This window comes from Lepidochelys kempii, chromosome 15, assembly GCF_965140285.1.
Source record: "Lepidochelys kempii isolate rLepKem1 chromosome 15, rLepKem1.hap1, whole genome shotgun sequence".
Lineage (NCBI taxonomy): Eukaryota > Metazoa > Chordata > Testudines > Cheloniidae > Lepidochelys > Lepidochelys kempii.
In genome coordinates this window covers 30,251,701-30,277,946 of record NC_136394.1, presented here as the reverse complement: position 1 = coordinate 30,277,946, position 26,246 = coordinate 30,251,701, and the positions used below count along the sequence as shown (strand labels likewise).

General features: G+C 44.3%; 2 protein-coding genes across 13 annotated transcripts in view; one reads left to right on the top strand and one right to left on the bottom strand.

Moving 5' to 3' along the window:
• Positions 1-591: 591 nt before the first annotated feature.
• ANKRD13A (ankyrin repeat domain 13A) lies at positions 592-23,430 on the bottom strand. Of its 5 annotated transcripts, none has more exons than XM_073313676.1 (16): positions 23,318-23,430; positions 19,774-19,867; positions 19,263-19,395; positions 18,979-19,103; positions 18,401-18,446; positions 17,507-17,650; positions 16,778-16,973; positions 13,865-13,931; positions 9,948-10,029; positions 8,578-8,636; positions 7,235-7,365; positions 6,310-6,467; positions 5,353-5,457; positions 4,067-4,227; positions 3,556-3,623; positions 592-2,646 (listed from the first exon to the last, which is right to left on the bottom strand). In XM_073313676.1, the coding sequence occupies exons 1-16, from the start codon at positions 23,350-23,352 to the stop codon at positions 2,448-2,450; spliced, it is 1,803 nt and encodes a 600-aa protein (XP_073169777.1). In that variant the 5' UTR covers positions 23,353-23,430; the 3' UTR covers positions 592-2,447. The 5 variants fall into 5 exon arrangements, with proteins under 5 accessions (XP_073169777.1, XP_073169775.1, XP_073169779.1 ...); XM_073313674.1 differs by lacking the exon at positions 23,318-23,430 and adding an exon at positions 22,287-22,572; XM_073313678.1 differs by lacking the exons at positions 19,774-19,867; positions 23,318-23,430 and adding exons at positions 20,116-20,172; positions 22,287-22,376.
• Positions 23,431-25,232: 1,802 nt separating this feature from the next.
• The window catches only part of GIT2 (GIT ArfGAP 2), a 49,168-nt gene continuing 48,154 nt past the window's right edge, over positions 25,233-26,246 (top strand). For 5 of the 8 annotated variants that reach the window (XR_012155037.1, XM_073312618.2, XM_073312617.2 and 2 more), the window contains exon 1: positions 25,233-25,401. Coding sequence is in view for 6 of the 8 variants with exons in the window: in XM_073312618.2 (XP_073168719.1) it covers positions 25,350-25,401 (52 nt within the window). In the remaining 2 variants the exon portion in view is untranslated. The remainder of the gene's footprint in view (positions 25,402-26,246) is intronic. The other 3 variants (XM_073312622.2, XM_073312619.2, XM_073312621.2) reach the window with 2 other exon arrangements.

Here is a 26,246-nt window from a genome sequence, read left to right as displayed (position 1 = left end):
ACTCTGAAACCCATGATTTTAACAGTTTTACCAACATTTTCCCCCACCTACAAGCTTTGTTCTCAAAAAGCGCTGAATCTTAAAAAACAAAATAGTAATCTGGCCTAAGGCAGACACCAGGCATGGTAAGTTTCAGTCCAAATGGTCACAGTTGTACAGCAACTGAAAACAGCATTTTATAATGGAAAGTGTTCTGCCACATGACCTATGGTTGTTGGTGCCAGCTCTGCCTAGAATAAAATGTATGTGCTTAACAAACACTTATTATCCCCTCCAGTTTCCACTCGCATTTGGGAGGACTCTTCAGGGAGTAAGAAGCAAATGAACATTTAGTTTATGACAGGTTTCAGAGTAGCAGCCGTGTTAGTCTGTATCCACAAAAAGAAAAGGAGGACTTGTGGCACCCTAGAGACTAACAAATTTATTTGAGCATAAGTTTTCATGAGCTACAGCTGTTAGTCTCTAAGGTGCCACAAGTCCTCCTTTTCTTTTTATTTAGTTTATGGTGACCAAAGCACAAAAACTAAATTGCTGGGGTGAAGCTGGGTTTGAGATCTTGTTTTTCTATTAGTAATCAGAGTGCCAGACAAATGCTCTTAAAGGGAGCAATGCTCTTTATTTCCATGAGGAAAAAAAACTGAATTATTTTATTTGTTATTTCACAACCCCAACAAGGTGTGACATTTACAGCAAATCTCTTTTCAAAGAGGAGCAACGATTCCCAAGTATAGCTGCTTCTGGGTAAGCGAATGACAGTGTTGCTGCTAATACCAAATAAGCGATTTAGGGATGAAGTTAAAGTTTTATGAAATGCAAGCTGCATAGTCTGAAACAAACATGGCACAGATTATACTGGCACAAGTGTGCATACAAGGAATTTTAATCTGATTGCTACATCAAACAATGGATGATTATATGGTATGAAATGGAGTTCTAAATTACCTTTTACTGATGGTGATCATGTCCATTTTATTGCAAGTTAGATTGGTTAATAGTCTACCACAGAGCCAGAGGCAGCTCTGTGTTTTGCCTGAGTAACAAATGCAGGATAAGACCACATGTACCATAGGTTTCTTTGCACTTCTGCCAGCTATAAGTAGGAAATATTGCTCAGTAATATGTTTCACTGCAATAAGGCTTTCCTGTGGTTGTACAGTGTGTACTGGAGGAGTGCATTTGACAATCACAGCATATATGCTGCGTACATTTACACAGAAGTGAAGACAAAAGAACTAAAAATATATAGTATGAATGAAGACCTGAGAAAACTTGGGAAAAACACACTCCTGTATTGCTAATGACACTATTCCCTATGAGTGTAATCGTATTGAATTGGTTTGTCTTAAAAATCAATAAAAAGATTAAGATAAAAAATATGTATTCACATGAAGGATTTACACTTGACTTTTAAAAAAGCAATATTTATATTTCCCTTTGAGATGGCAGAACTTACTTACTAATAGGCATACATGAAAATTTCACCTAATTTCTCTGTATGAATTCAGCACACTACCTCCAAATCAGTGTAAATTTCTTTCACAAAAAAAGTAAATTGATCTTTTAAAAAAAGCACCTATTTCTGTTATGTATTTTCTTGCTGCCCTCTTTGATTGTGTGAACTAAGCTGGTCTTGAATCACTACAGAGAAACCTCTATTTGAATGAGCAGGTAGTCCCCTTTTCAAGGGAAAAAAAAACTTCTTAGCTATCTTTTTTGCCCTTGTCCAGAGAGCATTAGTTTTATCTTGAGTGCACCTCTAGCCTGAATTCACTCAAGTTTAAAAATCAACCATATTAATAAGTATAGCTGCATTTTAAATGCTCAGGAACTGCAGAGAGGAAATATCCTCAGCCACGTGCACCCAAACCTAATGGAAAACACTCGCTGGAGTGAAAGACTACTTTGCACATTCTCCTCTCTATTTAGAAAAGAAACAGTAACTGGCATTCAATTACTAGAAAAGACTGAACAGATTAATATTTGTTTGGTAGGTAATAAGGAAGTTTCTCTTCTGAACTCTCTATGTATCAGGTTCTGAAACATTGCTGTGCTCCTACATATATAGCCCAGGCAAGGTTTCCAGTTCTTTAATATATTTCTCTCTCTCTTCCCATAATGACATTTTTGAACAGGACATGGCCTGGGAGGCAAATATAGCTCCTGGAATTCTACCGCTGCCCTCACCTTTAATCATGGAGGTAGCAGCCCATAGAAACTACAGGTGTCCGCACACAACACGCCAGGGCACTTGGATCGAGATGGAGATCTGCATGCCGAGAGCTGTAGCATCTCTGGGCCACATCTCTATGTTAAAGGTGACAATTAAAAGGTGGCTAGGACATCCTCTACTTATGCAACCCAAGAGTGGTCCTCAGGTTCCTAGCTACTGCAGCCCTCAGTATCACACACATTGAGGCACCCCTATTTCAGAGGATCGAAGGAGGAATCTATTTTTCTGTGAGAGAGCGCTGCAAAGCTTGTTGAAATTCTTCTTCCTCCTCTTCACGACGCCTTTTCTCCTGCTCCTGCTGCTCTCTGACAGACAACTCCATAGCAAGCTGTAAGTCTTTATCAAAACTGGAAGACTCATTTGGGGTGCTAAAATGAGGAGTACTTGAACTCATAACAAAGCTCTCCTGAAGTGCCCTGGTGAGAGAGAAATACAGTTTCAAGAGCTGAGAGGTACATATCCCACTTTACTATCAGTTTTCGAGCAGTGTCTCCATGAACACTCTCCAACTGCCAGAGAGCCTCTCTTTCCTGAAGGGGAAGAAAGCAACCCCCAGGACTGTTACAGAGAGGGTTGTGTTCTGCGAAGGAGTAGTCGTCATACAGGTTCCAAACATGAAATCCATTTTTCTCTGAAAGCTCCTGAGAGCCTGCTATGGAAGATCTGCTCCCTAATGGCTGTTTCCAGCAGCCTCTGAGTGTGCCCTCACCAAGTTCGTAAGCACAACCATCTGTGTGTGCAGAGCTGACGGTGAGATATTCTTTGCGCTTTGCACAAACGCTTGTTTGTGTCAGCAAGAGGAAGAATCTAAGATACTGCAGCCTGTTTTCAGAGGGCCATTAAAAATTTGCTCCTAAATTTGCAACAGGCAACTTAAGTTTGGGACAAAACACAAAAATTCTCAAGTGTCCAGCGTGTGGTCAATAAGGGTGATGACACTTGGTAGGGGGGTCACATTAGCAGCTGTTGAAGGAGAAAAAGAGAATCTTGAACTCTGATCTAGTTCGATAAAGGATCCTTTGATCAGAGGGTGTTCCAGGGCTGGTCAAAGAAACCCAAACTCCAATCCTGAGACTGAGCTAGCAAGGCCATATTCTACTATACCAGGAGACTTGTTTGAGGTTCTTCTTGCGGACTAGCAGTACCACAAAATAAGTGATCTGGGCTTCTATTCTTCTGCTGTGCCTTGCCTTATATGCCTGGGTGCTCTCCTACTTGGCTATACAAAGTGCAGCATGCCTATGGGCTACTGTTGGAAGTATTTACACTCTGGCCCAAATATTTGGCCTAGCGCATTTAAGAATTTTTAGAAAAGCTGAAATTACCTTTGATACTGTATATTAAAGTCCTGCGCATAAGCAACTGCTCCATTGGCATGCATTCCTAAGGCTTCCTGGGGGAAGGACCACAGTGACGAAGGAATTAGCAATGCAAGTCATATTTGAAAGTCATTTCTAAGTCAAACATGAATATCTCATTGATATTTGCTGTGACAAGTTTCAAAAACTTTCTGTGTTAAGATTCTTTCGAAAACTGCAATATTACAATATCCATTCCTGTAGAAGCTATAAATTCCTTGGTATGAGTTTAGAGACATGTCTTGCTATATACAGTTCATGTTAAAATAAAGAAATATTGCTTTGGTGGATAATATAAAGCTGAAACAAGAAGCTAACTCTCTATTAGGTGTATAATTACTTTGGTAAACTGGTACTTCATTTTTAAACTAGCCAAGTAAATTTTTCCAAGTCAAAACTAGGACTGAGGGAAAAGGAGACATACTACACTGTATCTAGAAAAAGAAAGAACATTGACCAGCTGGCAGTACAGACTTACTTTATTCCCACTGGACTCCAACAAACTCTGCTGAATAGCAAACTGCATTATTTCATTATCTTCATCTTGCACACGCACATTTCTACCATCATGCTGAGTGTGATAAGATTTGGGGATCTCAAACACAGACTGGTCGACCTCAAAGCTAGAGGCTTTAGAAGCTAAAAATGTAGTTAAAGATATACTGTATTGTATGCTTACAGCTTGTTAATCCAAAAAATCAACTCCCAAAGCCCACTTTTATTTATATAAATAAGCCAAAACAAGAGCCCCAAGAAAATAAGAACGGCCACACTGGGTCAGACCAATGGTCCATCTAGCCCAGTATCCTGTCTGCCAACAGTGGCCAAGGCCAGGTGCTCCAGAGAGAATGAACAGAACAGGGAATCATTGAGTGATCCATCTTCTGTTGCCCATGCCCAGCTCCTGACAAACAGAGGCTAGGGATACCTCAGAGCATAGTTTTGCATCCCTGCCCAATAGCCACTGACGGACCCATCCTCCATGAACTTATCTAGTTTTTTTTTTAAACCCTTTTATAATCTTGGCCTTTGGTTCAGACAAACCACCCATAGTACATCTGTCCTATGTGAATGGGGTCCGGAGAGGCTTATATAGCAGCCAAGGTACAGGAACAAATAGAAGATAGATGAACATGGTGCCAACAAGTTTTGCAGCAGGGAAAACCAACATGTGGCACCAAAGAACTAAGCAGGCTACACTGTACTTTGATAAGTCAGTCAAAAGAGAGGCAAGTTTGCCAAAAAGTTAAGAAACACTGAAGTGCAGCCAACCTACCACTAAGGCTGCTGATTCCTAGCAGAAGAGTTTGTCAGAAGCTCACAGGGGAATGCATTATACATATGTAATGTTGTTTCCCCGTTATTGTCCCCATTGTAGCCCATTCTATACTAGCATGGAAACAAATCCATTGCTGACGATTTACCATTGTACTTCTCACAGACGTAGGTTTTGTATAAACAAAGGCAAGAACATTAGTCTCCAGTACCCAAGGAGTTATCCCAGAACAGGCAATTGGGTGGGGGTTTTGAAGTGAGAATGGGTTAATCTGATTGGTGAATACATTCTAGCCACTGAGATATTTTACGACATATATGGCTTTCCAGATCAGTTACGGTAAGAACTACCACCTACTGTAGTCTCTTCAGTTCAAGTCCGAACAGCCTACAGGTTTGCTTTATTCTATAAATCCCACTGATAGCAAGTACACAAACAAACCCCTCGCATAAACCCACCAGAGCTTTACACCTTCTTACCCAACTCACCCTGTGCACCTTCAGCAGTTTGTGATGAAGTTTCCTCAGCTGTCCTGCAGCCATTAACATTTTCAAATGTAATTCGAGCATTAAGCACATGAAACAAGGGAATTTCTGTAAACGGAAGAAGTACAAGATTTGTGTGAGACACAGCAGAGCCACACACGTTTCCAGTTACAGCAGCTGCAATGGGTTTTTATACATGCTTACATAGATAAATTTCACCGATGTTGTGTAACTGCACAGTGAACTGCACCTCACTTTCCCACAGAATAAAATTTCAGTAGTCCGTCTGTCTCATAACTTAGCATTGTGCAAGTGAAGTTTTTAGACATGCATTATATTCATAGAACAGTCAACCAACCCACCTCCCCCCAGTATACCCGGTGCTGATCACTGCAATTCACTCCTCACAGGGACACGCCTTGATACCATTTGGAAGTTTCAGCTAATGTAGAATGCAGTGGTGGTCCCTTTATTAAGCCACAGCTCCATGAAGAGAGCATAGCACACCTTGCTTCTTGCCTACAGTGGCCACCTTAGTGAAGTTTAAGATGTTGATTTTGTCCTATAAAGCCCCAATTATTTGAGTCCCAGCTTTGTGAGGAGAGAGGTGGTCTCTTGAGATACTGAAACAGTTGCAGTTATGCAAGGCACTAGTGCTAATAGAAGGGACTAGCAATAGCTAGTTCTTAGCGAGGTGTCTTTGCCTTTGGAATTCACTTCCCCACTTGGTCCTTCTGAGCTTAGATTTAAGGACCATCCAGATATATGGTAAGGCTCAGCTGTTTTCCCAGGTTCTCTGACTGGGAGATGGATGTGGTGACAGGTGGGATTTTTAGGAACTGAACTGTATTTTAATTTTTGTCCCCGTTTTTAAACTTTTGTGCTGTGGTTGGAGAACAAGAATAGAAGCAAAATGGAAATGAAAAAAGAATCTAAGTGCAAAAGACTGCAGAACAATACCAATTTTGACAGGAAAGCCAGGTGGAAATTCCAAAGTGATGAAGTCTTTAAGTCTAGCAAAATGAGCACTAGCTCTGGCCATCAGATCGATGATTGGAGTGACTTGCTCCATGAGAGAGAGGGGGAATTCTTCACACATCCACAAGGTTGCTTTAAACCTGTAACAGTGAGTTATACACAAGGATATTAGAAGAGTTTTCACTTTTGTATTATACATGTAGCAAAATACACACAGTATTAGGCTGATGATAATACCACTCGGGTTGGAAAATGAATTATATGGCTCTGGCACATACTGGGTTACATAGCTTCTTTTTGAAGCTGTGGCCTAGATGAACTATAACCCTGGTAAGCAGTAAGGACCAAGAATAATTACCATCTAAGAATGGCTTAGAATGCAGGCAGTGAGAAGGTGGTGTCAGTCAAGTTTCCAGCAGAGAGATGTGTGCATCACAGAAATCAAGCCTCATAACTGTCACCCTTGTTGGAGGTCTCAGAGGCTGGAGATCAGCCACACACAAAGACCAAACTGCACTCCCAGTCAGATTTGAGGCACAGTATGAGAGAAGCTCGTGCTGGCACACTCTATGTTACGTCTGCTTTGCTGATGGACTTCAGCCTCCAGAGCCCTCGGACAGACTGGCACCTTTCACTTGTATAAAGGGTAGGATTTTACTAAAATGGTTAGCATTTGCTTAACTCTCCTCCCCCTGGTTTTATAGGGAGCATGGGCAGGCCAAGATGGAGTGCTTTTGAAAATGCCACCCTTAATTCAATCCCCGCTCCCTGAATAAAGTGAATTGTATTAGAAATTTACAATATGATTTCTAAAAGCAAAACACTGGAGGAGAATCAAAGCAGGTAGACCTCAAACAGGAAGAGTTTAAGGAAAGATCATTTCAAGTTATACATTAACATTTCTCACTTCTGTGTTCTAATAGTGACTTCTTTGGGTCTTCCTATGTCCCTATCTTTCAGATCAAACTTCGGGTCAAAATATTCCTCCAGAGTAATGGCTGTAGGGTTATTCATTGTGGCATACTCTGTTGTGAGGTCCTGTAAAAATAAACAGTACATAATAGGTAGCCATCAACCCCTCCTACAGAAAGCTGCAGCTGGTAACTCAAATTCTAGTGCAATCTAAGTGACAACTGCATAAAGCAGCACGTTTTACCTAAACCGAAAGTCAGCAGTGAAATGAACACATAGGTACAACAGCCTAAAAGACAGATCTGCACATTAATATAGTCCTTTTCATGCAGACTGTAGATCTTACAATGCTTTATGAAGACAGGAGAGTCTACCTACAAAAATATAGCCAAACTAGAGTGGTGTGAGGATTTAACACATCGAAGTTAGAAACTATGAAGAAGAGCTCTGTGTGGCTCAAAAGCTTATCCCTCTCACCAACAGAAGTTGGTCCTATACAAGATATGACCTCACCCACCTTGTCTCTCCAATATCCTGGATCCGACATGGCTACAACTACACTGAATACATAATATAAAGCAGTCGCAGGCTCTGCATTATTCAGAGTAGCCAGTATTATGGTGGGGACTTCAAATTCAAAAAAAGCCGAGTACCTAACCATCCCATGCAAGATCCTCAGCCAAATTCATGGCAGAGCCATCAGCTGGTAAATCCATTATCTACTCATCTTTAAACCTGTACAGATGTAAAAGCACTCTCTCTTATGCAGAGTTGGTAACATCAATAATTCACACTCCGCACAGGACCCAAGGACTACACCCCTTTCTCAAAGCTGCTATATGCCAGCGTGCTGCTGCAGCGCTTGTACCCCCAGTCACCTCTTAGTATTGCTGGGGCACCACTGAAACATCGTATCCTCAGCCCAAAGCTGCTGCAGGTCTGCAAATTTATAGCTTCAGCACATTTGGTTATTCCAGTCTTCTTTTTTTGGGGGGGGGGGGGGGAGGGGGAAGGGTAAGACTAGAAGCCCATGGCAAACCCTCAGATTCTCATCTCACTCCAGCAGCCCAGTTTCCCACTCTTCCTTCCAGATTCCATGACCCTCCCCCAGTCATGAGCTTCTTCAAAAGGAAAGGTACCATTACACTCTTACAGCAACGGGTGGGGGTGGGGGGATTAAAACTCTCAAGAGTAAATCTAGAACCCAGCGTTTGAACTATGTTTCTAGAATTGAAGAAACAGTTTCGATGAGGCTGTGGCATAAGATCCCATAACTCATTCGAGTTACTTCTCAACACTGCAGTGACTGCTTTTAGAGTCACTGAAGATTTTACTTACCTGTGCACCATACTCATGCTCTACAGTACCAAGAAAAGATTCCAGTGGATTTCTGTCAGCTGGAGAAAAAGGGAGCAGGGAGGAATAGGCTCATTAGCAGAGTTAATTAACACAGAAGTGCACATGCATCTCTCAGGCTCTGTGACAAGGGAAGCCCCAGCTCCATAGTGAGAAGATGAACAGAGCCTTGTTTGCACTGCTCATTCAATGCGGGACAACTGTGGCAAGGCTGGTTTTCGATTAACCCTTTGCTAGAAAAGCCCAAGATTTAAGAATAAAATGGGTTCAAGATGAGAGGGAAGGGATTATGATTTTAAGGACACTAACATCAGGGGCATCATTGTCCACCACACCTTGTTTCTGGGAGTGTCTGAAGACTGCTGAGAGGCAGTTGTTTCCTCACACAAGGTTATGGTCTCGCTTGCACTTTCTACTATAATCTCAATACGTACCCCAGAATTAAGAGTACAAAAATAACGCAGACGTCTTATAGTTTTAACCCAGGTAAAGTGAACACGTATGAAGTGAAAGTACAGAGGCCTTCAGGGCAGAGAATATGCAGGGACAGAAAATGAAGCCATGGGGGAGGGTACCACCTTTTGAGGCTTTAAAGCAGAGGTGGGCAAACTACGGCCTGTGGGACCGTCCTGCCTGGCCCTTGAGCTCCCCGCCAGGGAGGCTAGCCCTCCGCTGTCCCTCCCGCACTGTCCCTCTCCCCTGCAGCCACACTGCTGCTGGGCAGCACTCTGGGGTGGCGGGGCTGCACGCTCATGCAGGGCAGTGTGTCTGGCTCCGGCCAGGCGGCGCGACTCCAGACATGCTGCTCTGAGCAGCATGGTAAGGGGGTCGGGGGGTTGGATATGGGGCAGGAGGTCCAGGGGGGCAGTCAGGGGACAGGGAGCTGTTGGATAGGGCGTGGGGTGCTTGGGGGCCTGTCAAGGGACAGGGGGGGTTGGATGGGTGGGGAAGTTCTGAGGGGGGCAGTCAGTGGGAGGGGTCCGGCACAGCCTTCCCTACCCAGCCCTCCATATACAGTTTCGCACCCCGATGTGGCCCTCGGGCCAAAAAGTTTGCCCACCCCTGCTTTAAAGGAAACTGACACTAATTTTCAAACACCTTTTCCCAATAAATAAAATCAAAACTACACAGAATCATTCACTTACATTAGAACTTCAAAGAGCCAAGTAATAAGCCACCTCAAGTACACAGCAACTGGAATTAGCTAGAGCAGGTTCAGAGGCAAGTGAGAGTAACCTGCCTGGTTACTCTGCACCATGTATGTGTTGTGCACAAAGGTTATGTCCTGCCTCTTCGTACAAAGATCTTAACAAAAGGTTCTATTTTGTTTCAGATAACCTATGGGAAGTTACCTTTATATCTTTTTTTCTCTTCTTCTGTCAAGTGTTCTGTTCGGATTTTTGTGACTACATTCACATTGTTTGCCGTATAGACCTTTAAAAAGGATATTATTATCATCTATCATATGTATTACTGTCACGTCTAGGGGTTCCAGTCATAGACCAGGGCCCACTGACAACTATTAAAGATAAGAAAAGCAGCATCTTTAAAGATGCCCAAGCAACAAATTCAAAAAGTTAAACCAAGAGGCACGGGAAAGAGGAGGAGCAAGAATCTGCCTACCTTTAATGTATCGGAAATCAGTGAAACATGATTGTGTGATCTGCCTATTTAACTCACATTCCCATGAAGTGCTGAAAATGTTACACATATGTATTGTTATGTCATTTTGACAGAGTCCCATGCTAATGCTGAGCTAGACAGCCATCTGCTGGGCAAGCTGCTAAAATCAATATAAAAATATCTATCCAAGAATCCATTAACAAAGGAAAACTAGCTAGCACGAGTCATCATTTAGGTCCAATCCTACAGCAGCAAAAGTCAAAGGAGTTTTGTCATCGACTTCAGTGAGAACTGGGTCAGGCCCTTGCAGAGACTCTTGGGAGAAGATTCAGGTGCTTGCAGACAAATTTCCTGTTAATGAAGTTGGTTCCAGCTGAAAGATTGGATGGGCACTTTAAGCTGAGGAAGTGTAGAATTCCCTAGTTGTGTGTTAATTTTGAGGGAGGAGGGACGGGGAAGAGCAGTCAGGCTGTGGCTGTGTTCTCTCTCTTTCTACTTAAGAAGTAACTGATAAAATTCTGCAGATGGAATTTAGCTGATGATTCTTTTGATTATGCAACAACTAGAAGGAACTCTGGCTCTCACACCAGTGTGCTCTCATACTTAGGAGTGGTTCCGCAGTAGTGATATGATTCAAACCTTGTTGGTTTGACTCCAAGCAACCAGAGGGGTGAGAAGGTTCCATTTACATTACCCATTTTTTTTTTTTTACTATACCAGACCTTCAAATGAATTCAGTTTCACACAGGTCGATTGTACAGGTTTAAGCCACTACACTTAAACAAAAAAAAACCCATACCACATTAAAAGAACAATAAATCTGCAAAGACCAACACTCAGAAGTCAAGAAATGCCAGAATTAAGGAAACCTTAAATTGGCCCCCTTGAGCATCTACATTATTTTACAGTTTAATTACACGGTCACATCCCACCCGGGATGGACCGTGCTCATTGAATGGGAAGCTATTCATTGTTTATTTTATTCCTCATTTAATGTACAGTAACTAATGCAGTAGACTACATACCATCCAAATCCTTCACCAAACAAAGGTAAATTAGAATTTCTTCATAGGTTTTCCATGGTGCTCTCATTGCAATATCTTAGTTCTTTACAAAGATTAATGAATTTATCTTAGCAACCCTGTGAATGGGCATTATCCCCATTTTACACCCGGGGATCTAAAGCACAGGGCAATTAAGGTCAGAAGCGTCAACAAATTTTGAGTGCCCAATTTGACAAGTCAAGGACCCAATTTTTTAGAGTACTTAGAAAGTGCTATGTTCAGAGTACCTATCCCATTGACCTCAGGTGTCGTTTTGGGTTCTCAGCTCTTCTGCAAAAATGACACAAACAAAAACTAAAGAAAATACCTGGCTATCAAGTTAGGCACTCGAAAATGAGGAACAGTTAGCGACTATGAGTGAAAAAGTTTGTTTACTTGACTTGCCCATGTGATGCTATGGACTCTGTGAAAGAGGCAGGGATCCAATTCTCCAGAGAGGCATTCAACCGCTAGTCATGTTTTCTCTTCCAGCAGTTCCCTGCCCTCATTCACCAGAATCCCCTTTTAAACTTTAGCAACAGATGAAGCAGAGGTCCTTTAGATTCTATTCTACACAGGTTCTTCTTCCATGCTCATCACCATAGTATCTGAGTGCTTACAGCAATGTGACTAATAATGGACAGATAATTGGTCCCTCATCCTCTCCCCAGGGGAAGGAGTGTGTGCAGGAGATGATTATGTTTGGGATTTTATAATACACACCACTACTGATTTATTTTAGAGAAGGCAAGGTCAAAGAAGTACACCTTGCACTGAGAATGAAAGGTGGTGAGGTTTGGGATGGTCCTTAGTTTCTGGGGGAGTTCATTCCACAGTCTTGGGGCAATTCCAAGAAAGCTCTGTCTACTGCACAGATGCACTTTACTCTTATGGTAGAAAGTTACATGATGCCAGAGGAGTGGAGTTGTCATCCCAGAGCTTTAGTTATCTTTTAGAGACCTTAGGTCCAGGCCACTGAGTACCGTGAAAGTAAGGACCAAGACCTTAAACTTGACTCAATATTTTATAGGAAGCTAGCACCGGAAGCTGAGGATGGGTCTGATGTGTTCATAGTGTTGCTGAGGAGACATCCTGCAGTGTTCTATACCAACTGGAGTTTCCTAAGCACTGAAGGCTTCATGTGCAGGAAATGGTCCAAATGGCTGTACTCCAAACGAGGTGACAAAGGCATAAATAACTGAGGCCAGGTCACTGTCCAGTTTCCTAGCCAATGGGAGATGGTAGAAATAGTTGCTTGCAGATGCTGCTATGTGAGAACTTCACAATAGTGATGAATTCAGGAGCCTCCTAAGCTATAAGACAGAATTGACCAATTGCGGTTATGTACCTTCAACCAAAATTGACTGCCCAAGGGCTGTGAATCATTCAGAACGGTTTTCTCGGCCCACCAGCACAGCTTCTGTCTTGCTTCAGCCAGCTGTTTTTGGTCCTTGGATTTCCCCGAAGCGCTAGGCAGTCTTTGTGGCAGCGGGATGGACACATGGTGAAGGGAAGGCAGAGAGCTCCGTTACCTGCGTACTGGCGACCAGCTCACCTAATGGGGGTGTGTGTAGATGATGAATAGGACTGGAGAGAGACTCGATCCTTGTGCAGCTCCACAAGGGAGGGCCCATTGGCAGAGGGGCAGTTTCCCATCACTACTCACAGGATGCATCCCTCCAGGAAAGAGTTAAATCATTTTAACACATTACATGAACTGCTGCCACCTCTCTCAGGAGAGAGGATAGTATCTTTATGGTCAACAGCAGGGAATGCTGCAGAGAGCTCCAGATGACAGTCAACCTTTCAGGAATGAATGAGAGAGGATCGGTGGAGTGGGCCTGGGATGGGAAAGGGCTTTGAAAGTGAAGACAAGTAGTTTACGTTTGATGCAAGAGAGGAGGAGAGCTGGTGGAAGGACACAGACAGATGGGGTGAGTTGGTCAAAGTGATGGGCTGGGAAATTATCTTTGCAGCAGCGTTCTGAATGGATATGTGCAGGGCAAGATTGCCTTTGCCAAGACCAGAAACAAGGATTTTCTATTCACAGTAGGAGAACATGCATTATCCCCGATTCCTTCCCAGAGCATGGTTCACCTTGTGCACTGGATCTCGCAGAAAATAAACATGATCATGTAATTTTAGACTAATCATCATGCATATGCACAAAGAGACAAATTAGGGATGCAGAGGCCTTAACTGTGGCATTTCCTAACTTCTGAGTGCTCAACTCTACGTTCTGGAGAAAGCATTCTCTAGTGGTTATACCCTTCTGCCTTTCTCCCCTGCAGCCTCTCCTTATCTGCTTTTGCTCCTACCCCCACTTCCTGAGCTCCTGCCCCCTTATCTGCTACAATCTCCATGGCGTCTGTCATCCCATGTTCCCCTTCACCCCTCGCAGCTCTCACCCCTGGACACCCCTCTTCCTATTTCGTATCCTCTCCAAGACTTCTCACCCCAAAAACAGATCTGGTGGCAAAAACACAGAAGTTACAGATATCAAAGCAAACTATAAAAATTCAAGATACATAGGGGATACAGAAGATCACAATTATATCTCATAGCTAAATGAATTATCTTAGTTGTAAATAATTGCTTTTTACCTTTGCTTCATAACCATTTACACCTTCTGCTTTCTCTGTCCTCCATACCCAAAATCCAGATGTATTTCTGATAAAGAGTAAACACCACATTGTCTATGTATTTGCAGTTTATATTTAGCCCTAAGCCTCTGTTTTCCCTAACAACATTTCACTTGAATAGTGTTTTTGAGAGGTACCAAAAGTAACAGCTCTAGAGAAAAGGTACAGCGATAACATAAGTTATCCCTGCAAATACCAACACCCTTTTCCAACATAGGACTCAGAGTATTTTAATTTCTGTTCACATTCAGACTTTGGCTTAACTGCAGAGACCAATGAACTGTGACTTTCGTTTGTCATGTGAATGCCTGACCAGCTAGGAATTGGGAGTTTCTGGAAACCATTGCATCATTTCACACAGTCAGTCATTACTAACTTGCTGAGCTTTATTTCAACGAGCAACATGTAGCTGACAGTTGGGGAACTGGATTGGTAGAGCTGAAGAAACATTTATCTATGAAACGTCGGGTAATGTTTTCAAACACTCCTAAGTCCCATTTTCAAAATGAAATTTAGAAACTTAGGAAATTAAGTCCCATTGAAAGTCTGTGAATCTTAGAACTTAAACACTTTAAAATGTTACCCCTTAAGTATATCTCAGTATTCAAAAAAATCTTTACACATCCAGTGGAATTAATTAGTGAACTTTGATAACTGCTGTCCCTCAGTGGATACAATTCTGCATTCATGTTTTGACAAACTCTTCTTCCTTGCAGTAAAAAAACCAAACAAAAAAAAAATCCACACGCCTTCCAGCAGTTATAACAACTGCTTTATAGCACCCCAGAACACTCCAAGAATGTGTAGCACAGTAGAGATGCTTGCTAGAGAAAGCAAGCTCATTTGAGCTCCTTTGACCATGCAGATTAAACACCTGGATAAACTAATGTAAGGAATTGGCGGATATGATTGCAGAGCCATTGGCCATTATCTTTGAAAACTCATGGCGATCGGGGGAGGTCCCGGACGACTGGAAAAAGGCTAATGTGGCGCCCATCTTTAAAAAAGGGAAGAAGGAGGATCCTGGGAACTATAGGCCAGTCAGCCTCACCTCAGTCCCTGGAAAAATCATGGAGCAGGTCCTCAAGGAATCAATTCTGAAGCACTTAGAGGAGAGGAAAGTGATCAGGAACAGTCAGCATGGATTCACCAAGGGCAAGTCATGCCTGACTAATCTAATTGCCTTATATGAGATAACTGGCTCTGTGGATGAAGGGAAAGTGATGGATGTGTTGTTCCCTGACTTTAGCAAAGCTTTTGACACGGACTCCCACAGCATTCTTGCCAGTAAGTTAAACAAGTATGGGATGGATGAATGGAAGATAAGGTGGATAGACAGCTGGCTAGATCGTCGGGCTCAACGGGTAGTGATCAATGGCTCCATGTCTAGTTGGCAGCCGGTATCAAGTGGAGTGCCCCAAGGGTCGGTCCTCGGGCCGGTTTTGTTCAATATCCTCATTAATGATCTGGAGGATGGTGTGGATTGCACCCTCAGCAAGTTTGCGGATGACACTAAACTGGGAGGAGAGGTAGATACGCTGGAGGGTAGGGATAGGATACAGAAGGCCCTAGACAAATTAGCGGATTGGGCCAAAAGAAATCTGAAGAGGTTCAACAAGGACAAGTGCAGAGTCCTGCATTTAGGATGGAAGAATCTCATGCACTGCTACAGACTAGGGACCAAATGGCTCGGCAGCAGTTCTGCAGAAAAGGACCTAGGGGTTACAGTGGACGAGAAGCTGGATATGAGTCAACAGTGTGCCCTTGTTGCCAAGGCGGCCAATGGCATTTTGGGATGTATACATAGGGGCATTGCCAGCAGACTGAGGGACGTGATCATTCCCCTCTATTCGACACTGGTGAGGCCTCATCTGGAGTACTGTGTCCAGTTTTGGGCCCCACACTATAAGAAGGCTGTGGAAAAATTGGAAAACGACCAGCGGAGGGCAACAAAAATGATGAGGGGACTGGAACACATGACTTATGAGGAGAGGCTGAGGAAACTGGGATTGTTTAGTCTGCGGAAGAGAAGAATGAGGGGGGATTTGATAGCTGCTTTCAACTACCTGAAAGGGGGTTCCAAAGAGGATGGATCTAGACTGTTCTCAGTGGTAGCTGATGACAGAACAAGAAGTAATGGTCTCAAGTTGCAGTGGGGGAGGTTTAGGTTGGATATTAGGAAAAACTTTTTCACTAGGAGGGTGGTGAAACACTGAAATGCGTTACCTAGGGAGGTGGTGGAATCTCCTTCCTTAAAAGTTTTTAAGGTCAGGCTTGACAAGGCCCTGGCTGGGATGATTTAGTTGGGGATTGGTCCTGCTTTGAGCAGGGGCTTGGACTAGCTGACCTCCTGAGGTCCCTTCCAACCCCAATATTCTAAGATTCTATGAATGTAACAAAAGGAGGAATAGGGTTCGAAGTAGTTTGCTGTCTTCTCTAATTGGTCATATTTAGAGATATTCTTATAGACTTATATGATTAAACTAAAGCCAGAGTAGAATAAATAAGTCAAGAAAAGCTGTAAATCCTATTATTGGTTTTTCAGTACTGCACATATGCTTCACAAAATAAGCAGGAACCACTGGTACATATTTGAAATCAGAATTTATAACCCTTGCCCCACTAATATGGGAAACCATGTCTTATGGTGCAAATGGACTTTACACTAAATGGAAATTGTTTGCAAGACAAGAACTAATGAGCTGAGAGGTTATAAAGTGTCTATATGGAACAAGATATGCAGTTATTGTTACATCCCATTTTATTTTTAAGATGCATATTACCAGGCTTTTAAAAACTACATTGCAAGTATAATAATCTTGCATATTTCATATCTGGAGGATCTGTTCATTAAGAAAAATTTAAATACCTTACCTTTCAAAAGCAATATTTTTAGTATCAAGGCACGTATTAATAATTGGAGATGTAAGGCGTCTTTCTACCTCCTTTCTTTCTGGTGTCATAGAGCCCAAAGTCAGACGCTTCATTTGTTGAGAGATTTCAAAACGCTCTGTTGTGACAACTTTGTCATCATGGTTTATCTCAATTAGTTCTGCCCAGCCTCCAGTATCTGATGAAAGAATATATTTTATGGACTACAGACTTCAGAACAAACCTTCAGGATGAAGAGCTGACCAAGACATACACTGTAGACTAAAGTGAGAATTAAAGCTGCCTTGCAAAGTTTTAAATCACTCACTTACATATGGCAAGGTTTTTAAGTATGGGCAAGCAGACTGTGTGCCTGCCCGCCCAAGTCATTTTTACGATAATTTTGCATAATGGATTTAAGAGACTCTAATAATGAAGATTCAGGCCTCTAAGAAGAAAAATACAGCTGATTTCTTTTTTGTTTTTGTTGAGAGTGGGAGAGAAGGGTAAAGTCAAGTTCTAGTGATTCATATTTGCTCCAGAAGATTTTTCTTAACAGAAAGTCCAACCACTTCTGCTTAGCCCAGTGACCTGAAATCCCAGAAAACGCACTTCCCAACACAAGTAAGTCTGTGAAAGCATGCAAAAATAAAGCTTAGAATTACATGTGTTCTTTTAGTAACACTAGGAATCTGTCAGTGTAGTTTGTGTACTATGTACTAAACCATTTACCTTCTCCCTTGAAAATTAAGCTACGTTTCCCTCGTTCCCAGCTCATATTTTCGAAGCCCAATAACGTGATATCAACGCGTAACTTAGCTCCACTTTTCCAGATGCGACAGATATCATTTGGACACACCCTGGAAACGAGTGGAACTATAAAAGAAACATAATGACACACACAGATGCAAATATAAAAATCCTTAACAGAGAGGACAAGTGTAGGAAGACTAAACTCAGCCAGAAGTTATGCGCTTGGTGAAACTGCTTAGTGAAATTTTATGGTCTGTGTTTATGCAGGCCATAAAGTAGATATTATAATGTTCCCTTCTAGCCTTAAACCTATGAATCAATGTCTAGATAATAAAGAACAGAGAGATTATCAGGACTGATTCTTGATTTATTGATTAACACAATAGGGAAACGAACCATGAGAACAGACCAATGGCCTGATGCAATTTTGTATCCCATCTCATGCAATGGCTAAAATATGTAGTGGTTTGGAGAAAGTCAAAACCTGTAATGCTATTTTGCAGTGTAAAGGAATACGTTTCCTGAATATTTTATGTCTTGACGCATAATGTTTGTATAACTGTCTTAACTTATACGTCTCCCAAATATCAGGATGGCCTTAGAAAAATCTTCAGCACAATACTCCTTTAAAAGAAAAAAAACTAAAACAAGAGATATTTGAAGGAAGGGTACAGTTTGCGCAGCAGACTAAGGTGATCAGAAGGAATCTTCAAATCTCAAAAGGCTTTGTGAGTTGAAGGGAAAAAATATGGGTTGGGAGAGAGTAACGGCTCAACAATTGTGTTTTCTTTGCAAACATACTTTTTATTTCAGGAATTTTTAAAACTCAGAGGTAAGAAAGATTTAAAAAATCCCCCAAAAAACCAAACTTACCCCAGCTAGTGAATTCCCATTTCATTTCCACATAAAAATCAGAAGTCTAGTGTAGAAACAAAGTATTCAAATGAACCACCAAGGGAGAGAACATTAGATTAATATTCAGTACAGTATGTCACATGTATATTTTAGAAACAAGAGAAAGTAGAGGTTTTGAGATGCTCCTGATAGGAAGCACAATTAAACCAACAAGTATGAATTTTACATATGCTGATATTTGTCATTTGATTTAAATTAATGGGCACAGAGTGTAACACTGTTCTGCAACAGTCTAACTCTTCATTGTTTTCTACTGAATTACTCGTCATTTGTTATTCTACTACAAAAGCACATAACTCTCAGCCTTTGACATAGGAAGAATAAGCATCCTCCTCCAAGACCCGAGATCATTAATAAAAACAGAGAAAACTCCATAGTCTCCCATATGTTTATATAGAGCTGATAGGCACAAAATTGAACTGAATAATGCATCATCCTGACTTTAAAGTTGCTGATCTAAGTAAACTAGAACCAGACTAACAATTCCTCCAGATGCAATTGACCAGCATGCAATTCAGGTCTCACTAAGCGTTTACCTCATTAATTTTTTGGAGTAATTCAGGAACCCCTCCAAGTGTCGCAGACGTTTGGTGGTAGTCTCGATGCTGCAGTATCAGGTATGCCATCTCCGGGTCTCCTGTGCTTACAGCCTCATGTAAAACTGCAAGAAACCCAAACACAGGCAAGGCTTAATATTAACAAAGCAAAGTGAACACTGCAGCCACATCCCAGAGTCCTAAGGTGACATTTATATAGACAGATTTTAGACCTTCAGTGTTTAAGGTGAAAACTATTAACTGCCTTTGAGCTGATCTCTTACCTGTCCATCCCTGTGCATTCTCTTTGGTAACATCTGCCTTGTGTCGAAGGAGGACTTTGGCAGACTCTATATATCCCAAGGAAACAGCAAGGTGCAGCAAGGTCCGACCCCGTGGGTCACGCTGATCAACATCCTGTTGAGTAATCAAGAGTTAGTGCAGCTTCAGCATTAGCTATCAAATGTAAAATCAGAACACATTTAAGAAAGTTAAAACAAAGATTTTCAGCAATAAGCTGTAATAGCTCAACATGTATTTCTACATAACAGGTTGTTGCTTGGAACTACTTATCCTACATGACTTGCTTTGATACTGCTATTGAATTGCCTATTTGCCTTCTTAAAAGCCTGATCCTACCTCCCTACTAAAGTCAAACAGGAGTAGAATTGGGCACCATAGAAGTGATTGTGGGTAAGGGAGGTATGTGTCACCATGACAGGAAAAGGGGAGGGAAGCGAGAGGGAGGAAAAGGGGGGGAAAGAAAAACAAACATTCTATATTATTCCTCCCTACCCCAGCTTCTTCATGAACAGTTTCTTTTAGGAGGAGTAGACAGTGCTCCCTTCTTTTTATTTTGTACCATGGGCAGTCACCAGTTAAATGGCCACTGGAAGGTATAATGGAAGATATCCAACAGGTTAAAATCAGAAAAAAATTTCAAGAGCAGGTGACGGTTTACAACGCACATTTTGTATTTTTTTGGTAAGAATATGGAAGAACATGAAAATTAAAAAACATCTATTTTTGACTGACACACAGAACAATGGAGAGCGAGTGCATTCTCTACAAATCACTAAGAAATGGAACTACACAGGGCACAAATATCCAAAACATGCAAGCAAAACATACTCATACCTTACATATATTTTTCACTACTAGCTTTAGAGATTTGAAACAGAAGAGCATCTATAACTAAAGGAAAATTGGAAAAGTCAAGAGTGGGCTAAGAAAAGAAAGTTATTACATAACTAAACATGGTTATTTGACAGCATTACATTTAAGACACCAAGCAGTGAGCATAAAGGAATCTGAGTTAAACCATCCTCATCTCATTGCTGCAGCTCATATGATCTTCAGTTCTACTTTCCCCAAACTGCAATGCCTATTGCAGTGACAAAAAAATTAAAGGACTTTGGAACAGTCTTATCTCAATTTCTTTGCTAGGATTAACCTGTAGCTGCACATGATTTAACTGGGAATTGGTCCTGCTTTGAGCAGGGGGTTGGACTAGATGACCTTCTGGGGTCCCTTCCAACCCTGATATTCTATGATTCTATGATTCTATGATTATGGCCATTTATCATTTCATATGCTGACTGTATCTGGCTAGAGTTTCTTTCAATCCCTCAAACCCTATCAAAGCACATCTGCCACACACAGCAAGCAGTTTGTCCTGAAGACGTAAGAGGAAGTGTACTCCCAGAATGCCTTTTAAAACTTTCATTTAAGACAGATGTTTCCAGGCTTAATGGAATAGGTCTTTCCAACCTTCATATGTTGCCTGTCTTCTCATATTGTAAGCTCTTTTGGGCAGGGAACAGGACTACTGTGTGCACAAACAGGGCTTTATGCATTGTGGGTGATACCAGAATACAGATAATAAAAATAAACTGAGGTAGTAAAATCATCTTTGTTAAGTTACAAATGTTTATTTTAATAATGCTATAACCTTAAAAGAGAGATGAACACTGAAACCAAGGGATCAAAAACATGCACAGAGAATTCCTTAGTACAGACTGAAGACTATATGAATTAGAGACAGTAACAGCATTCCAAAACTCTCAAGAAACACCACAGGTATGCTTTAAGCCAATACTAGTGTTTCATAGTGTACAGCTGGAGTTGTGGCTGACAACCAGGATTTGTATCGGAAGGTAGCATTAGCTGAAGAGTTCACAACACATACTCTCTGTCTCAGGCACAATACAAGCAAACAGGCTATGCTTCTGCCCGTTTGTACCCTGCACTACTGAACCTCAAAGTTCTCTCTGTGTATTCCTAAAGCAGCTATCACCATAGTACCTTGGTAACCTGAGTTACACTAGCAAATTTGTTGCTTGGGATCTGATGCAGATTTCTGAATGCTTCTCCTACTGGCTTTCTTTTAACTCTGGTACTTTCACCACAGCTCTTGGCTGACTGCTGGATTTTTGTGTTCTCTGTTCTACAGTGAGCCATGATGATCAGCTATTTTCTACCACAGTTGTGATTCTATATTCTAGCAAGTGCAAAGCTGCTGGGCTCCTATGTTCTAAGACAGCCAGTGAAGCTCAGAGGACTACACTTGAAATAAGCCCTTTGTGTCTTAAAAAGGAAGGAAATTACTGTATTGACTATCTTTGCACAGCAGTAATCTTACCACCAGATCAGTACTGTGTTGAGCCACAGATAAATGGCTCAACACAATATAAAGAAAGAAAAATAAAACCCCTCAATTTTCAGTGAACTGTTGGCTGCCTGAGGGTGATATTCTGATAAAAAAAAATCAATTTGTGTTTTGTCTTTGGCAGTAGCTGACACCCTTACTGTGTGTTGGTTGCCCCCTCCTCCAACTAGGTGGTACTTATTTGCTGTTTTTCTAGCAAAAAGCATCAGTGCCTATCACATCTGCCTGTCTTTTGGCCCTGATTCAAATGATTTCTAACATTTTCCTGTCAGCTACAGAGTTTTTTACAATCCATCTGTATCTCTCTCAGTGCCTTGAATCTGGCTTTATTTAAAGATAGTCAGAAATTTAATATGCAGAAGTTGCATGACAAAAGGTATAATCTCTGTGCCCTCCTGAGGTGATCTCCTTTTAATCACAAACAGCTGTAAAAAAACTCCACAAAAATAAATCCCTAATAAGTTTAACAAAGAGAAACTTAACTAAGATATAAGGTTACTTTCTAAGTCCCCATGTCACATAGAATGCATATAGATGATCTATTATCCTGATCTAATTTTCAGTCCATCATGTCTTGTATTCTGCCTTGGGTAGTTTCAGAAAAGGACAGCACCATATGTTGGTCTGGTGCCCATTTTACCTTGCCTTCCAGCTCTTTATCCAGCTGTCTGTAGTCATTATTCCAGACTAAGACGTGCAGAGGAAATTTGCTACTAGCCTCACCTAAAGAGCTCATCCTGTACGTATTAGATGAGGGCTCAACCCTCCCTGGGGGGTGTCTGCCCGCTCTGATCTCCCCCTCTTTGTTTCTCACAGGGCCCTTACCAAGCCCCTCAGCCCTAGCCACACAAGAGTCTCTCCCCAGTGAGTCCCACCCCCTTCTGGTGCCTCACAAATACCTTCCCCACATCAACTCCCCTCAAACAACCCACACGCCAGCCCCCTTGCCCTCTGGGCCCCCAACAGGCTCCCTATCACCAGCCCCCTCTGCTCCCCCTCAACAGGCCCCCAGCCCCCTCGCTCTCTGCCCCCCAACAGGCTCCCAACCACCAGCCCCCTCTGCCCCCCCAACAGGCCCCCAGCCCCCTCGCTCTCTGCCCCCCAACAGGCTCCCAACCACCAGCCCCCTCTGCCCCCCCAACAGGCTCCCAGCCCCCTCGCTCTCTGCCCCCCAACAGGCTCCCAACCACCAGCCCCCTCTGCCCCCCCAACAGGCTCCCAGCCCCCTCGCTCTCTGCCCCCCAACAGGCTCCCAACCACCAGCCCCCTCTGCCCCCCAACAGGCCCCCAGCCCCCTCTGCCCCCCCCAACAGGCTCCCAATCACCAGCCCCCCCAACAGGCTCCCAGCCCCCTCGCTCTCTGCCCCCCAACAGGCCCCCAATCACCAGCCCCCCCAACAGGCCCCCAGCCCCCTCACCCTCTGGGCCCCGCTCCCCTACAATCTCTCCCCCTCCCCTGACCTCTCACCCTACCGCTGACCTTTCCCCTCGCCTGACCCCAGCCCCTCGCTTTCCTTCTCTCCCCAGAACGTTTCCCACCAGCCAGGGCAGCGGTCGGAACGAACCACTGGGCTGCCGGAATAGGGGAGGCTCCCGGCTCCCACAACCCGCTCCAGGGCCAGCCCCCTTGCCCCGCTAGCGAGCCCAGGGGCTGGGAACGTCACCCCTTACCGCCCCCTTTCCAGCAGGCAGATGGACCCTTCCATCCCTCAGGCTCGCCCACTGTCTGGAGGGGGAAAATACGCGGAAGTGGAAGAACTGCCCCCGCCCCATCAGGGCATTGGTTTCGCCTGAAGGCTCCGCAACCAAGTGGGCGGGAGCGACCCTTCCTAGTACTTCCGTGCGGCCGAGGTCGCCGTTTTGGCTGAGGGTAGTATCACGCCCTGACTCCCCGGCCGCCATCTTGGGTTAGGGCCATGTGAGCCTCCCTCCAATCCGGCTCTTCTCGGCCGCCATCTTTGGTGAGGGCAGCAAAGCGCTCCCATCTGCTGACCCAAACCGTGCGTGACAGCAATTTCCTTTCTACCCGTCCGTCTCAGGTTGCCATCTTGGAAGAGGGCAGCGGGCCAGCCCTGTGCAGCCGTGGTTCAGACCATTGGCTGTGGTATTGTGTCTCCATCACTGGCCAGTGCCTTGTTGCTTCAGAGAGGAGTGAGGGTGCCCTTCATGGCCCTCAGATACTTTACTGTTAGGTGCTGTATAAGTAAGAGGGCAATAGAGAATTAGCTGGATACTTGGGTGTACAGTCTGGAGACAGCTAGATAAATAGGCAAGTATGGAGATAGACTGATGGGTAGATTAGTAAATATCTATAGATTGGGTGATGGATAAGTAGGTAGGGAGTTAGATAGATGCCATAGGATGAGACAGCTAATACATACCATATGGTCAGTTGTGCAGATTTGTGCATTTGCAAGCAGACCTCCCCCACCCCATTGCAGCCCCCTATTAACTGGCTGCTCTGCTACAGCAAGAGGGTGGATCCTCTACTCTTCTCTCTACCTAGTGGTTACAAATGATCAGACAGATGACCCTCAAGCTCAAAGATGGCAGCATTGTTAACACTTATAGTTTTATGGTAAGTTTTGCAATTTTATTTTTTTTACTTTAAGGCCCAGCTCTTGGAGACAACTGAATACATGAGAATTGCAGCTGTCATTTTAATAACAAGTTAGTTTTTAGCCCTCATGGTCAGGGAGGAAAGCTTAAAATTGTGAGCCAAGTGAGCCCTAACAGCTTGAAAACCAGAAGGCAGAATGTAAAGTTCATTGCTATTTTTTGCATCTCATTATTTTTGGGGGTCTAACATAATATTTGAACAGGTGGGCTTGGCACTGCTGTATAGACAAAGGCAAGTTTATATAGTAGAACATCCCTACTTTGCTCTCCTCCCTCTTTATCCTGTGCTCCTGCTTATGGAGGTAGACAGAGCATCTTGGAGAGGGAAGAAGGTTAGAGAGACCAGCTTGGCCTTGAGTCAGCCTTTTCCACTGACCAGTCTGGTCTCAGACACCCACACCCTTCCTGACTGCAATTGTGGTGCCCCTGTGCTCTGGTGACAAGGAGCCTGTGGGATTTGCCCCCGCTCATGGTCAGATGCTGCCGTAAGAGCACAAACAGCTTCCTTGGGAGCCGCGGCTGCATGGGTTATAATTTGTATCTCCAGTGTTACAGTAGACGTGTTTCAGAGTAACGGCCGTGTTAGTCTGTATTCGCAAAAAGAAAAGGAGGACTTGTGGCACCTTAGAGACTAACCAATTTATTTGAGCATGAGCTTTCGTGAGCTACAGCTCACTTCATCCGATGCATACTGTGGAAAATACAACAGATGTTTTTATACACACAAACCATGAAAAAATGGGTGTTTATCACTACAAAAGGTTTTCCCGGTAGACATGGGACGGACGGCTCGTCGGGTTCTGGGGTTGGGCCTGGTTCTGCCAGGAGCTAAAATGGTCTCCAAGCCCGCTACAGCCCGGTCCGTGCCAGGAACTAAGATGGCGGCCGCCGCCTCCGCGGCCTCCCTGTCACGTGACAGCCTGCCGCCGGGCTTGGTGAGTGGCGCTGGGGGCGTAGCCGCGGCGCTGGCGCAGGCCCGGTGCGGCCCCCTGCTGGCTGGCGGGGGCGCCGGCGTGGGACCCGTTGGAGCGGCAGGAAGAAGCGGCCCCCGCCCGAGGCTGAGGCGGCCGCCGCCCGCGCCGACATGTCGAAGCGGCTGCGGAGCAGCGAGGTCTGCGCGGACTGCAGCGCTCCGGGTAGGCGCGGGCGGGCGGGGCTGAGGGGCGCGGCCGGCCCCGGGGAGCCCGGTCCCCCTTGGGACTCTCGCTGCGGGGCCTTCCCCAAGGGAGCCCGGCGTCCTGGCCCAGCCCTGCCCCGGGGCCCGCGTTCGCCCGCCCGGCGGCTCCGGGGACCCCCGCGCTGCAGCTCGGCCGGGCCGGGGCGGGGGGGGCTGCGTGGCCGGCGCCCCCCCCGGGGAGCCCCCCCCGGGGCAGCCCCCCCCCGGGCTGCGAGCGGAAAAGCCGCCCTGGCTGCGCGGCGCCAACAGGAAGCGCGGGGCAGAAGCGGCGGCGGGGCTGAGCCGTGCGCGCTCGGGCCAGTGACAGCTGCCGCGCCGGAGCCGAGCGTCGGGCCGGGGGCCGGAGCCTGGGGCCTGAGAATGGGGTTAAACCGTTTCTCGCGTGGGCAAGGGCCGTCTGGCCAAGTCGCCAAACGAGAAATCCACAGCTGGGGCTTCTGCTAGCTCGACCGGTGCGCGCCACTTCCCCTCTCTGTGCCCCCGTGAGATGGGAATAATAATACTTCTCTACTTCTTGAGTACGGGAGTTTGAAGTTGTGGGGTGAATGGATGGTATGGTAGAAGTGCACAGTGTTGGTGGCGTTCTGGCAATACATCCCCCAGACTTGAGAGAAACCTAAACTAGTTACAGAGGAGCAGCCGGGTTAGTCTGCGTCCGCAAAAAGAAAAGGAGGACGTGTGGCACCTTAGAGACTAACCGATCTATTTGAGCATAAGCTTTCCTGAGCTACAGCTCACTGCATCGGATGCATGCTGTGGAAACTGCAGAAGACATTATATACACAGAGACCATGAAACAATACC

Coding starts and splice junctions, on each gene's coding strand:
- ANKRD13A (XM_073313674.1), bottom strand. CDS start 22,324: ATGACTACAGACAGCTGGATAAAGAGCTGGAAGGCAAG. Junction 19,868..22,286: donor ATAAAGAGCTGGAAGGCAAG/GTAAAATGGGCA, acceptor TATACCTTCCAG/TGGCCATTTAACTGGTGACT. Junction 16,974..17,506: donor CTTAATTTTCAAGGGAGAAG/GTAAATGGTTTA, acceptor TTCTTTCATCAG/ATACTGGAGGCTGGGCAGAA.